Genomic DNA, 12,500 nt, shown 5'->3' with positions numbered 1-12,500 from the left:
TAAGACCCCAGGGTCTTAGGGTTTTAGGGGTCCTTTTGTGCTTCAATATAATTTTTCTCTACTACATTAACATTTTTATTGCAGATTTTGTCAGGTGTCCACTGACAATTGACTTATTTTATTTCCTTAACGAAAGTTTCAGTTTTGAAGGTGCCCGTATAGGCAATACTTCCCACCAAACGAAGGATTTATACGAATGGAATCCCTGTATTCCTTGGACAGCCACAAGACGACAGAATGAGACCACGGAAAACAAGTGTAAGGATGTAGCGGTGCGTTTTAAATAGAATACAGACAAATTTGTTAAATAATAATTTCATCTGAAGGTTACAAATTTACAAATTTTGTCTGTTCTGTGTCCTAATTTTGGGTGAAAGTTGGAAAGATAAGTGCCCTGGTTCCAGAAGTTTTTCTTTCTGGTTCCGGTCCTTGCGAATCTCATTTCCATGCAGACGCCAACTGTCAAACGCTTTTTTAAATCATAACTAGAAAACACCTTATCACAATCACGCTATCGCACGCTCGTCAACCATAAATGCAACAAATAGCTCCACATCTCGGTGGTTTAATCATGCCAACCAATCAAATTGAATTGCGTGGATGGTTAAAATATCTACCAATCAGAATCGACAGCCTTAAACTGGACTGTAAACATTACGTGGAAGTGAGATTCGTAGGAAACGAAAACAGAGGTTTTTCTCCTCTCACTGATTCGCCGTTCGTTCGCTTCGCGGCTTAATTTCATCAGAGCAGAAGAAGAAGAAGAAGAACAAGAAGGAGAAGAAGAAGAAGAAAAAGAAGAAGAAGAAAGACAAACCACTGGGACCAGGATAAGAGACCAGTGGCAGTTAATCGAGCACCTTAATGAGAAATCCAGGAATGAACGGGATTCGAAAACATGACCACGTGATTGCGCTGCACGAGCTCTACCTAGTGAGCTATCAAGCTATATACCTGGTCAACTGCGAATTCAAAAATGAAAAATATACTGCAAAGGTTGGTCAAGACAACGTGAACATAGGCGTTGTTACAATATTTCGGCTGCCAACATCATCCTTCTTCAGGTTTATTGAATGGATAAATTTATCCATTTATCCATTCAATAAACCTGAAGAAGGCTGGTGTTGGCCAGCCGAAATATTGCAACAACGCCTATGTTCACGTTGTCTTGACCAACCTTTGCAGTATATTTTCTATTTTTAAAGTTTTTTTTTGGTGTGGTCACGATCTATTTTGATCCAACGTAGAGCAAGTTTTGATCGTACTCGGTTTTTGCAGTGGTTTAATCCTTAAAAAGGGCGAATTCAACTTTATCCCGTACGCGGTGAAAGGAATGTTTTTTTTTGAACATATATAGAGGATATTACACGGTCGCGAGAAGATATGAATCAGTTGTACGTTTGAATTCAAGAACAATATTAGTCACCTGTTCGCTGCGATCATTCGTGAGATAATAGCGACATTTAGATTCTGGGGCGAGAACGAGATTTGACTGCCCGTTTTTGGCGAAAATACTTAGAAACGGACGATCAATCTTACTCTTTGTTAGTAGTCGGCATAGTTTGTTCAGTAATTCTTATTGCTGGTAACTGAGCTTTTTCCTGATCGAAAAATGCCACAACTGCTACCGTTTTGGTGACTTGTTTTGACACGACGACATTTTGCAAAATCTCGTACTAAAAAGACGACGGCATCACGATTTTTTCCGCCAAAATGACGCTGGTTTGCGCGCGCTCACTGTTGTTCTATGAGAAAATCTCGTACTCGTAGTCGTTCTCGTCTTAGCTCTCTAATTGCCACAAGAACATAAATTCATATCTTCAAGCTAACGTGTAATTTTCTACTATACGGTCAATAAAAATACATGATAGAGGTTGAAAAGCAGCCTTTAATACAAATACTGGGTATTAATTCAACAAAGAAAAGGCGGGATAAAAATGCGGAAGTCGTGACTTCGTTGCTCAATATGACCAATCGTATGAATACGAAAATACGCAACTCAGTTCGCGGATGTAGTGGTCGTAATTCAATTCAATTCAATTCAATTCGTAATGATTTTACGAGAGTTTTAGTTCCCGGTAAAACACTCCGGTCCATAAAATAAATGAAGTTTCTTAAATTCTAAAAAAATCACTTGTTTGGTGAATTAACAATTTAGAGCTAGCAAAGTTACGCTTAATCAGTTTCGAAAAACCTTGTTTCACTTGCAGGTCTGTTTGACCAGGAAAACAAAAGTATTTGGAACGTTCCGTGTGGACATCGGACAGCAGAACTTGTCGGACTGTATGCTTGACAGCGGAAGATGTGTTTTGACGTACGGTGTGACAGGCGATAGTCAAACGTAGGTAGAACTTAAGTTTCATTTTTTTGAAATTTTTTTCGACCAATAAAGAAATGTTCCGCTTGCTATTTAAAGAAATATTAGTTTTGCTTAATGCGCATGTGCAATGTGGCGTTGGATAGTGGCGGCCTTGAGGGAATTCCCCATTGGCTCCATTTCCTTTTTACCGCGTCGAATTAACTAGTGTAAGGGTCAAACCGGGACCCAATGGCTGTCATGCCGTGGTGGACTGTGCGGATAAGCTCTCGCTTTCCGTTAAAGTCCCCAAATGGCGCGTGGTTATTACAGCACATAGGAGCGAAGTCAAACTCCTGGCCTTCACGCTGCGGGACCTGTTTGTTACAGACAGGAGAAGGGGTGAAGGGTGGCTTAAAACCAGCAGCTTCGGGTAGGTTGGGCTTGTGAGTCTTGGTTGGCAACAACTGATCTAGGGGAGAGGAGCCCTACAAAAACCTCCGCTGCCTTGCAGGATCTCTCCGTAAGGAAAGGTCTTCGGGAGTAAATCCCAAGGATACATACGGAGTTGGAGTCCCTAAGGCGTTCCATTGTCGCATTCATCTGTCTTCCGGCAACTCCAGCGACGGCGCTAGTGCCAAGCTGCTTGAGCGACTGCTCATCCATTGGATTACATCAGCGCCATAGAGAGGGAGGACCTGCTGCATGTGCAACAGCTTGTCTTTTCAATCACCTTACCCAGGCCTGCGCCCTGGAGGGGACACTCCACGCCTTCTGCCTTGCACTCAGTCTACAACACGGGAAGTGGCGCAGTTACCGCGCACCGGTAGCTCAGTTGGTTGAGCACCCGGAATGCCATGCGGGAGGTCGTCAGTTCGACTCCTGCCGAACCAACACTCAGGGTCTTAAAATAACTGAGGAGAAAGTGCTGTCTTTGTAATAATATCCGCAAATGGTTAGACTTTCAAGTCTTCTCGGATAAGGACTATAAACCGTAGGCCCCGTCTCACGAATATCTTTCATGTTCATTAGTTCCCTGTGGGAAGTTAAAGAACCCACACATTATTCGAGAAGAGTAGGGGATAAAGTTCCCGGTGTTGTTGCTGTCCTTCGTGAGTGGATGGGCCAGTATGGGTATAGCAGGTCCACATCAGCTGAGTAGGTGCCAATACTTCAGCCTGCTCGAACAAATAAATAAGAAACAAACAGTAGTTGCAAATGGTCTCAGACGAAACACGGACACAGCAGTGACTACATGTGCAGAGGTTGTGGAAAGGACTGCCATTCCCGCGTCGGTATTCACAGCAACACCAGACGCTGCTTCAGCGTTACCTCAACCCAGAGACGCAGATCCAAGGCCACTTGTGACCAACGGATGCCAGAGAAGAGTCAAACTGTGGTCTGAGTCAAACATGATAACGTTTCGCTTTTTATATTATTGTCTTTTTTTTTTTTTTTTTTACTTTAGTAAAACGCAAATTACTCTCGTCTGTAACGAAACGGAAGACATTGGAAGAGTAGATCCCATGGAAAGATCTCCCTCGTTGTATGTGAGTAGATCATCTTTCATTATAGCACGGCTGTTGCTTACCTTTTTTTTATGTGAATCTTTTTTTTTTTTTTTTTACGAAAGGCCCAGGAACTAGCGGTCTTTGTAATGTCGGTTGCGCGTCATTGGCGAAAGATTGAAGTGATGCTCGTACTCATGACCTCTGCGATGACGGTAGAATGCTCGACCAACTGAGCTATGAAGCCACACAGTTGGGAGTGAGTCGATGTATTGGGCTCATGTGTTCCCGTGAAAGGACTGATGTAGGAAAGAATTGTCTTTTTTGTAAGTTCTCGTTATGGACGAAAAATCAAAGTCATTAGTCCTTTCACGGGAAGACTTGGGCTCAACAAATGTACCTGTTCTCAACTGTATGGCTTCGTAGCTAAGTTGGTAGAGCATTGCACCGCCATCGCATCGCTTCAATCTTTCAACTTCCAGCATTGTTGGGTGTTACATGTTACGTCGGTTTGCACACCCTGTTGCATGTGGTTGCGTGTTGTTGGGAGTTGTTGTGCGACGTTTGAAACTGGTCAAACGATTGAGCCAACAACTCCCAACATTTCTTTTGTTCCTTTATCGCCGAAGCGTAGCGCAACAATTGTGGAGCCGTTTGCACAGTTCTTCCAACATCGTTTGGGCCCCGCATGCGCATTACATATGGTCTCCATGGAGACAGCCATGCATTAACATGTTGAAAACAAGATGGAAGCCTGGATTTTGTAAGTTTACAATGTCTTATTTGTCGCATCCTACCTTTAAAACACTGCATTGTTCGGAGATGTTGCTTCCGTTTGCAAACCACTGTCAACACCATCCAACATCTGCCGAATCAACAACTCCGTAGTGGTTGCGTATGTTTGGACGGAGCTTAGATTGAACAACAAAGTTTTAGCGAACTTATGAATACTAAAATTTCGGCGTAAGTTCAAAGGCCATACAATCAGCACGTCGTTTAAAACGTTAGAAGCAACTTAATGCTACGTATTTCCCATCTTTCTTCTCCTTTCTATAGCACACGTCACTGTATTCGGAATGCGCGTGCCCAGGGAGATGCAGTGGGCTTAGCACTCTAGCGATTGTATGCATCGTGTGAGTATGATAAAACTCTGGGTTCTTTGATTTGAAACAGCCATTGGGGCTGATAGCCCATAGACCTTTTTGCAGATATGGCGGCCATTTTGATTTCTATTGTTTCAAATAGCTATTATGGGGTGCCCAGGGGGCAAATACATATTAATTTGCCCCCTGAGCATCCCGTAATGTCTTTCGAAACAATAGAAATCAAAATGGCCGCCGTATCTGCAAAAAGGTCTATGAACTGGCATCGACTGAAGACGAAAGCGAAACGAAGACAAAAACCGGTGAGCTAAGGAGGCTCGATGCGACTTCACTGTTCATCCCAACTTTGGGCGCTTTCGCTCATCTGAAAGCGTGTAGGATCATTAAGGAGTTTAGAGAATGACAACGGCTACAGCAACGACAACAACGCAAAACAAGAAAATTGTTGGTTAAAACAGGGAAATTAGGGATTTTAAGCAAGGACAGCGACAACGAAAACGTCATTTCAAATATAACTTAGCGCTATCCCAAGTATTTCGCGACTATTCCGCCTTGTTCACCTTGTACAATACGGGCAAACTATCCTGTACCGGATGGGTACGAACGGTTTTAGCTGAATGGTTAATTGTTACATGCTCACGTTCGAAGTGGGAGGCGCGGTGGCCTCATGGTCAGTTTGCTCGACTCCGGATCGAGTGGTCCGGGTTCAGGTCCTGGTTCGGGGGACATTGTGTTGTGTTCTTGGGCAAGACACTTTACTCTCACAGTGCGTCTCTTCACCCAGATGTATAAATGGGTACCGGCAAATGTAATGCTGGGGGTAACCCTGCGATGGACTAGCATCCCATCCAGTGGGGAGTAGAAATACTCCTAGTCGCTTCATGCTACAGAAACCGGAGATAAGCGCTGGCCTGGTGGGCCTTCTAGGCTCATAGCAGACTTTACCTTTACCACGTTCGAAGTTGGGCTTTTACCGCTTTTCCGGCATTTTCAGTGCGGGCTCAAATACTAAATCAGCAGTGCTGTGAGGTATGATATGGGGAACAGAGATTTCGTAATCAAGGGAAACAAGGTGAACACAAGTGCTGCTGTGAATATTTTCTTCGTTTCTTTGCTGTTTCTTCGTGGGCTCAATATTTACGACAAACATTAGTCTATACACTGCTCCTATATGGGGCGTTCTTGCATGTCTTCCCCATATCACACGTCATAAGCTGCAAAAATGACCGCTGACTCCTCCATTATGAGCCGCAATGCTGATGGCCCAAAATCGGAATAAAGACATTTTTTTAGTTGGAAAAACGACGGATATGCCAGAAAAAAAAAAGTTGAAAACATCATTTCGCATGGTCTAAAGTGTAAATAAAAAGTACTTATTTTTTGCCTTCATTTCCCCTTTAACGACGACATGAAGTCACCAAATTTGAGGTTTTGACGACAATACACCTTACTCCAAAATGGCCGCCATTTTACCATTCTTTTGTTTCCTTTCAAATTGACCCTTTTGGCTTCGCTTTCAAACGTAAAATTCAAAAGAAATTTAACCTTGAACGAGGCCAAAAGAGCCTAATACTATACTAAAATGGCAGCCATTTTGGAATAAGGGTTATAGGGACTTGAAGATCTACGATGACAACGAAAATGTCCCCTCAAGATATAACTTTACACTATGGTAAGACTATCGCGATTATTCTAACTAGTTCAAGTCGTCCAAGGTAGATAAAGGATCCTAAAAATAAATTGGTACGAGCGGTTTCAGAGTAAAATAGAGAAAAAAAAGGACCGCATTTGTACGTTTGCGTTGTCGTCAAAATCTCAAACTTGGTGATTTCACGTCGTTGTTACGCTGAGTACGGCAAAAATATGTGCTAATTTGCGTGCCGCAAGTGCAGCACAATTATTTTTCCTATTTTAACCGATTGAATTAATAGTTTTGTGGCGCTGTCGTCGCCCTAGCCGTCGATAGCAAAGACGATAGCAATTTAGCACTGGGGCAAGTATTCCACGATTATTCCGTCTTGTTCACCTCGGTGCGATCTATCCTGTAACTGGATGGGTACGAACGGTCGTAAAGTCAAAACAGAAAATGAATGGTCATTGTTATATGCTCACCTTGTCAAAATCTAAAATTTGGTGATTTCACGTTGTTGTTTTGTGAAGTACGGCAAAGAAATGCACGGAAATTCGTGCTGCACGTACTGCACGAGTGTTTATCCTCTTTTAACCAATAATATTACTGCTTTTTGGCGTTGTCGTTGCCGTAGCCGTCGTCATTAGGGAGTTTAAGAAACCACGACGATTCCCGCAACGACAACGCCAAAAAGCAGTAATATTATTGGTTAAAAGAACCAAAATGATCGTGCTGCACGTGCGGCACGCATTTTTGAACATTTCTCTCCCGTACTCGTCAAAACTACTACGTGAAACGACCAAATTTAAAGGTGATGTTACACGAGCCGATTTTTAACGCCGATTTTTGATCCATGTTACACTAGACAACTTTTAACGCAATTTTGTTGCGGCAACTGTATGTTACAAGGGACGATTTTTAACGCAACATTGCTCGCAACACTTGAACCAAGGCTCCTGCTCGACAAATATGGCGGACAATGACGGCGGCTGAAAATCATTCATGTTCTGTTGTTAGTGGACGATTTGGAACATGAAAAAGGAAGAAATCGGGAACGAATTATTTGGACGAGAAGTTGGATTAGACGGAGGGAGGAAAGAGGAGTATATCATCAGTTAATAAAAGAGTTAGCTCTTGACGATGTTGCGTTAAAAGTCAGCGGCGGGGGTGTTACACGCACCAACACCAACAAAATTCGGGCAACAATGTTGCAGGTTTTTGAATCGCTTTCAAAAACCTGCAACATGTTGCCGCAACAAAATGTTGCGTTAAAAATCGCCCTGTGCACCCTGTTACACGAGGCAACTTTTAACGCAACAATGTTGCGTTAAAAATCGGCTCGTGTAACATCACCTTAAGCTTTTGATGACAACCTGGACAAACTACAGCGAATCTTTCAGTCTCACTCCTTACTTCAAATCCGTCCGTACCAATCCAGTTATAGGACACTTTGCCCATATTGTATAATACAAGCAAGATGGAATAATCATGAACATTTAGAATAGATCAAACTTATATTTTGAAGTTCCGTTTTCGTCGCCGTAGTCGTCGAGGTATCTTAAACTCCCTTTTGCTTAAATTCCCTACTGATGACGTTTCATTCTACATTTGTACTGTGAAACTGCTCGTACCCAATTTATTTTTAAGATAATTCGCTCCCTTTTTTATTAAGAAGTATGGCATGAAAGCAAAGCCTGGCCTTGGCCACATGGAGCCAATCTTGAGCAGTAGGAATCAGGAGGTCTCTCTTTATATGTTAAATGAAGTGAAGAAGCAGCTCTTCTTTCCTTAGTGTTGGATCTGTTGCCGGATTTCTGCTATTACTTGTCGCTGTTTATGTTTGCTGCCTGCGTCGTCGCCTGAACAAATTGCAAGACGGACATCAGCCGAAACCATCAATGTGTGCAAAAATAAAGGTAAGTAAAAAAGATGCGATTCCGAAGTGATTGATAAGAAGTGATAGCATGTTCGGTGTAAGAGGTAAAGGATGAGAGCGGTAAATTTTAGCCTTGAAAAAGAATAACGGTAATTAATATAGTCTCCCCCTCCCTTCCCCCCCCCCACCCCCCCCAAAGAAAACTTGCAGAAATTTCAGGAGACCCCGAGAATGACCTTTGCACAAATGAGAAATTAAAAGTTCGGTTTAAAGTTGTCTTTGGTAGGAATAGATCTAGAGGTTGCCTTTAGAGAATTGTGAATGACAATTTACTGTAGGTGGCGTGTACAATTCATTGGCTTAGTCAACCCATTGCTGTATTGATGTTGTTGTTTAAGGATGACTTAACAGCACTTTGCTGCCAATGCTGCAGAAAATCCCAATACCAGGAACTTTAATTAGATGGAAGAAGGGATTGCCAACGTCACATGTGGAAAGCTACTACACTGAAGAATCATTGGATTCTAAAATTGTTTTAATACACTCTTTTAAATTAAAAAGGTGTCTACTTAGTAAGTTAAACGTTTTCAAATTCCCAGACAAAGCATGAACGTACGTACGTATCTTACAACTGAAGCAGCGTGAAAAGTAATCTTGAAGTGTACTGAGGCTAAAAATATATTTCGTTACACTACCTAACAAAAGCTCTTTACCGATAGCAAACCTACTTTTCCGTTCTATGAAGATGGCGTTTCTTATGCGAAGCACAAGTAATAATAAAATTGGCCCTCATACTACGAGAGGCATGGGTTTTTTCAGTTTTCCTTTATGTCACTAACTTTTTAAAGAAAACCATTTGTGTGTGATGCCAAATGAGGAATTTAAATGGGACCTCTAGTAAAACAATAAAATAACTTAAAACCGTAGAATATAATGTTTACAATCAAAATTGTTCTAACTTTTTCCATTGAAAGCGTTTATATCCGAAATAAATGAATTCCAAACATGTTTGTTTTGATTTTCAAATTTCCCGGGCGTCGCCATCTTGAATAATTCTAACGTGTATAATGGTTGCCCTATTACCGTACACGTCACAATTATTCAAGATGGCGGCACCCCGGAAATTTGAAAGGGGAAATAAGCAGCAGTGTAGAAGCTCTCGTAAGTTGCTATTGCTTGGTATTGTAAGCAGGTTCTATTGTTTTTAAGTCTGATTCATTGTTTGAATTGTTTAGTATTTTGTTTTTGGCTTGGGTAGCGAGACAATACATTATACGTTACGACAGCTGCTACAGTCACCCAAAATAAGTTATTCTAAAATTAAATTCATTTTTTTCCGATACGGACACCTTTTTGAAAACAATTGTCGAGCAATTTGATTGCAAACATTATTTTGTTGGGTTTAAAATTACTCATTAGCCGGACTGGAGGTTCGAATCAGACTCTCACCAACTCGTTCGTGGGTCAAATAACTGTTCTTTTTACTCACTTTTATGGATTGAAAGCCAACTTTCGAGGAATATTTTCAAAATGCGTTTGTTAAATGTGTCTCAACGAATCTTTTTTTTTCGGTTACGTGTACTTTCACCTTTTCAAACAAAGGATCATCCATGATTATATAAGTACCGGTAATTAAAAATAATTAAAACCATGCGGAGAAATGTAGAAATGTCTGTAAAAATCCTTGAACAATGTTTCATTCTCTGAAGAGTAGATTCCTCACGACAAGGCGAGACACTCCCCTTACAGATCTGTCTACTCCTCGAGCAACAAAGCCCGTGGTTCCTCTGACAGATTTGTCCACATTTCGTGCGACAAAACTCGTAACTCCCCTTACTGAACTGTCAACAAAGCCCGTTGTTCCCCTCACAGATTTATCCACACCTCGCGCGACAAAGCTCGTAGCCCCCATTACATTTCGGGCGACGAAGCCCGTGGTTCCCTCACAGATTTGTCCACATTTCGAGCGACGAAGCTGGTGGTCCCTGTGACTGTGTTGCCTACATTTCGAGTTACTCCCCACACAGATTTCGTTACGTATGACATTGTCATATTGACGTAGCCTTGAGGTAGCTCCTCGGCTTCATCACTCGCGTCGTCGTTCACGCTCTGCTGCTTCATATTCTTCTGTATCGCGCTGATTAGCCCTTCTCCAAGCTCTTTGAGTGCATCGATCACTGATTCGTCTCGTGAATGCAAACTAAATTCACTGTCCTTGCATCTGACGTAAACCTCTAACGGTGCAGCGTTCTTAGTTGTGTAACACCTAAGAATAAGGAATGATAATTTCAAATGATAAATTCAAAACGACGGTCGCTAAAGAGAGGAGCAGGTGGCAGAAGAAGTCCCTCAATAGACCAATTTCGATATATTAAAATTCAGTCCGAAACAAAAGGCATCATCTCGAGGCTCTGGGGAATAAATATAAGGATTTGTATGAGTTTATTCCCCAGAGCCTCGAGATGGTGCCTTTTGTTTCGGACTGAATTTTAATATATCGAAATTGGTCTATTGTACCATTTGACACGCTCTACTCCACTCTATGCATTTGGAATCAGGGGCGTGGAGTTGACATCACTAACTGAAAAATCTTTCAATTCATCTTGTGAAAAGACAAATTTTAATGTTCGAATTTGTTTAAACTTTTCTCATTAAGTTTAGTTCCTTTCGTCAGGCACTTATGACACTCGCTTCTGAAAGCTTGCTTGGCTAAGTAAAAGTCTTGACCTTTTTACGGAAAGAAAATACGAATCCACGCGGGCTTTCTGATGTCCTCAATCGACTTATTACTTATTACTTGATGATCAACCTTGCCTATATGGCTTTTGAAGCAGAGAACGATTGATAAAGACAAACGCTTCGTCGTCGCACAGCACAACTTCTAACATCAAAAGACCTTATGTTAGTTAGTGAAAGCTCTTTGTAACACAAATTATCAAGAAAGTACTTACTTTTCGCAGTAAATTCCGTCTCCCTTATCTCGATTGATGTTGGAAAAACACTCGCAACATTTTTGCGTCTCCAGACTGTAACACCTGTCAACAAAAACAAACAATGAAGGAGTCGGTCGGAGACTCTTTAAGAGGGCCAAGGCAGATTTCAAGGATATACCTTCCATTTTGTATGAGGAGAGGGGAAACGGGAGGTTTTTTCCTTAGGAGGGAGCACAATGGACCAAAGACTCATTGATCGCAAATTTATTTGGAAACAAATGGCATTATGCAGATGCCATTCAGAAACGGCAAATTCTAACCCCCATTTTCTTTTCAAGAACCATGCGGTTTTCTTACGCCGGGCTTTCAGGAGGGATCTCGATTATCTACAACGCCTCGCATGTAATGCGGGCGTCTTTTTGGGGAAACATCCTCTTGTTTCTAATTATTCTAAGGGTCAAATCGATAACCGTTATTTGCCCTTGGAATTACTTCAAATCCCTCTAATCACAGTGCAACGATCATTTGACGATAGTAACTGACTGCACTATGACAAACAAACTGTTGATTGAGGTTCGCATTAAATTTATTTAAGAGGCAAAATCTGCGATAAAAAGTTACATTACTTACGGATACTTGTGGAAGTTTCCTATTTTCTCTTGCTTCTCGTGGATTGGATTCTTGCAGTAATCACAAAATGGGAAGGCTCGCTGATAACACCTGCGAAAATTGTTGTTTCATTAATAGAGTTTCGTCATACGGCAAAGGTGAGGTTGAAATTTGATGTAGCTTGTATTTATATTTGCCCGTAATAATATACATAAAAAGATTTCAGCGCGTCGATTCGCTGAGATCACGTCAATTAATCCCAAATAGAGTGCACAAAAGTGAAATTGGTGCAATAAAGGTGACATTTTTGCATTGATAGCCAATCAAGTGCGTGCCCTGGATGGCGCATTTATGACAAAGGTAATGTCGGTAATGACGTCGTCTTTTAATATGAAATATAATCATTGGTTTTGCCCGTACAGATTTTCAGTTTCATCTTCAACCCCAAAGTAAACCGGTGACAATCTCCTACAGGAGAGGCTTTCTAAACGCCTGGGTGAAAATTTGTTAACACCGACTCTAGTAATTGTTTCTGCCCCCTGCCA

At 41.6% G+C, this 12,500-nt stretch overlaps 2 protein-coding genes across 2 annotated transcripts in view; one reads left to right on the top strand and one right to left on the bottom strand.

Moving 5' to 3' along the window:
- Positions 1-9,222, top strand: part of LOC138038427 (uncharacterized) — an 11,939-nt gene extending 2,717 nt beyond the window's left edge. Inside the window, exons 2-7 of the mRNA XM_068884291.1 lie at positions 137-272; positions 2,211-2,341; positions 3,765-3,846; positions 4,861-4,937; positions 8,330-8,453; positions 8,812-9,222. Of these exons, the coding sequence (XP_068740392.1) occupies positions 137-272; positions 2,211-2,341; positions 3,765-3,846; positions 4,861-4,937; positions 8,330-8,453; positions 8,812-8,871 (610 nt within the window). The 3' untranslated portion in view covers positions 8,872-9,222. The remainder of the gene's footprint in view (positions 1-136; positions 273-2,210; positions 2,342-3,764; positions 3,847-4,860; positions 4,938-8,329; positions 8,454-8,811) is intronic.
- A 749-nt stretch (positions 9,223-9,971) lies between these two features.
- Positions 9,972-12,500, bottom strand: part of LOC138038437 (uncharacterized) — a 6,583-nt gene continuing 4,054 nt past the window's right edge. Inside the window, exons 2-4 of the mRNA XM_068884303.1 lie at positions 11,977-12,066; positions 11,365-11,448; positions 9,972-10,679 (exon numbers count right to left, since the gene is read on the bottom strand). Of these exons, the coding sequence (XP_068740404.1) occupies positions 10,325-10,679; positions 11,365-11,448; positions 11,977-12,066 (529 nt within the window). The 3' untranslated portion in view covers positions 9,972-10,324. The remainder of the gene's footprint in view (positions 10,680-11,364; positions 11,449-11,976; positions 12,067-12,500) is intronic.

Source organism: Montipora capricornis, chromosome 1 (genome assembly GCF_036669925.1).
Source record: "Montipora capricornis isolate CH-2021 chromosome 1, ASM3666992v2, whole genome shotgun sequence".
NCBI classification, from domain to species: Eukaryota; Metazoa; Cnidaria; class Anthozoa; order Scleractinia; family Acroporidae; genus Montipora; species Montipora capricornis.
The sequence above is the reverse complement of the archived record's forward strand: the minus strand, read 5'-3'. Positions and strand labels throughout refer to the sequence as shown.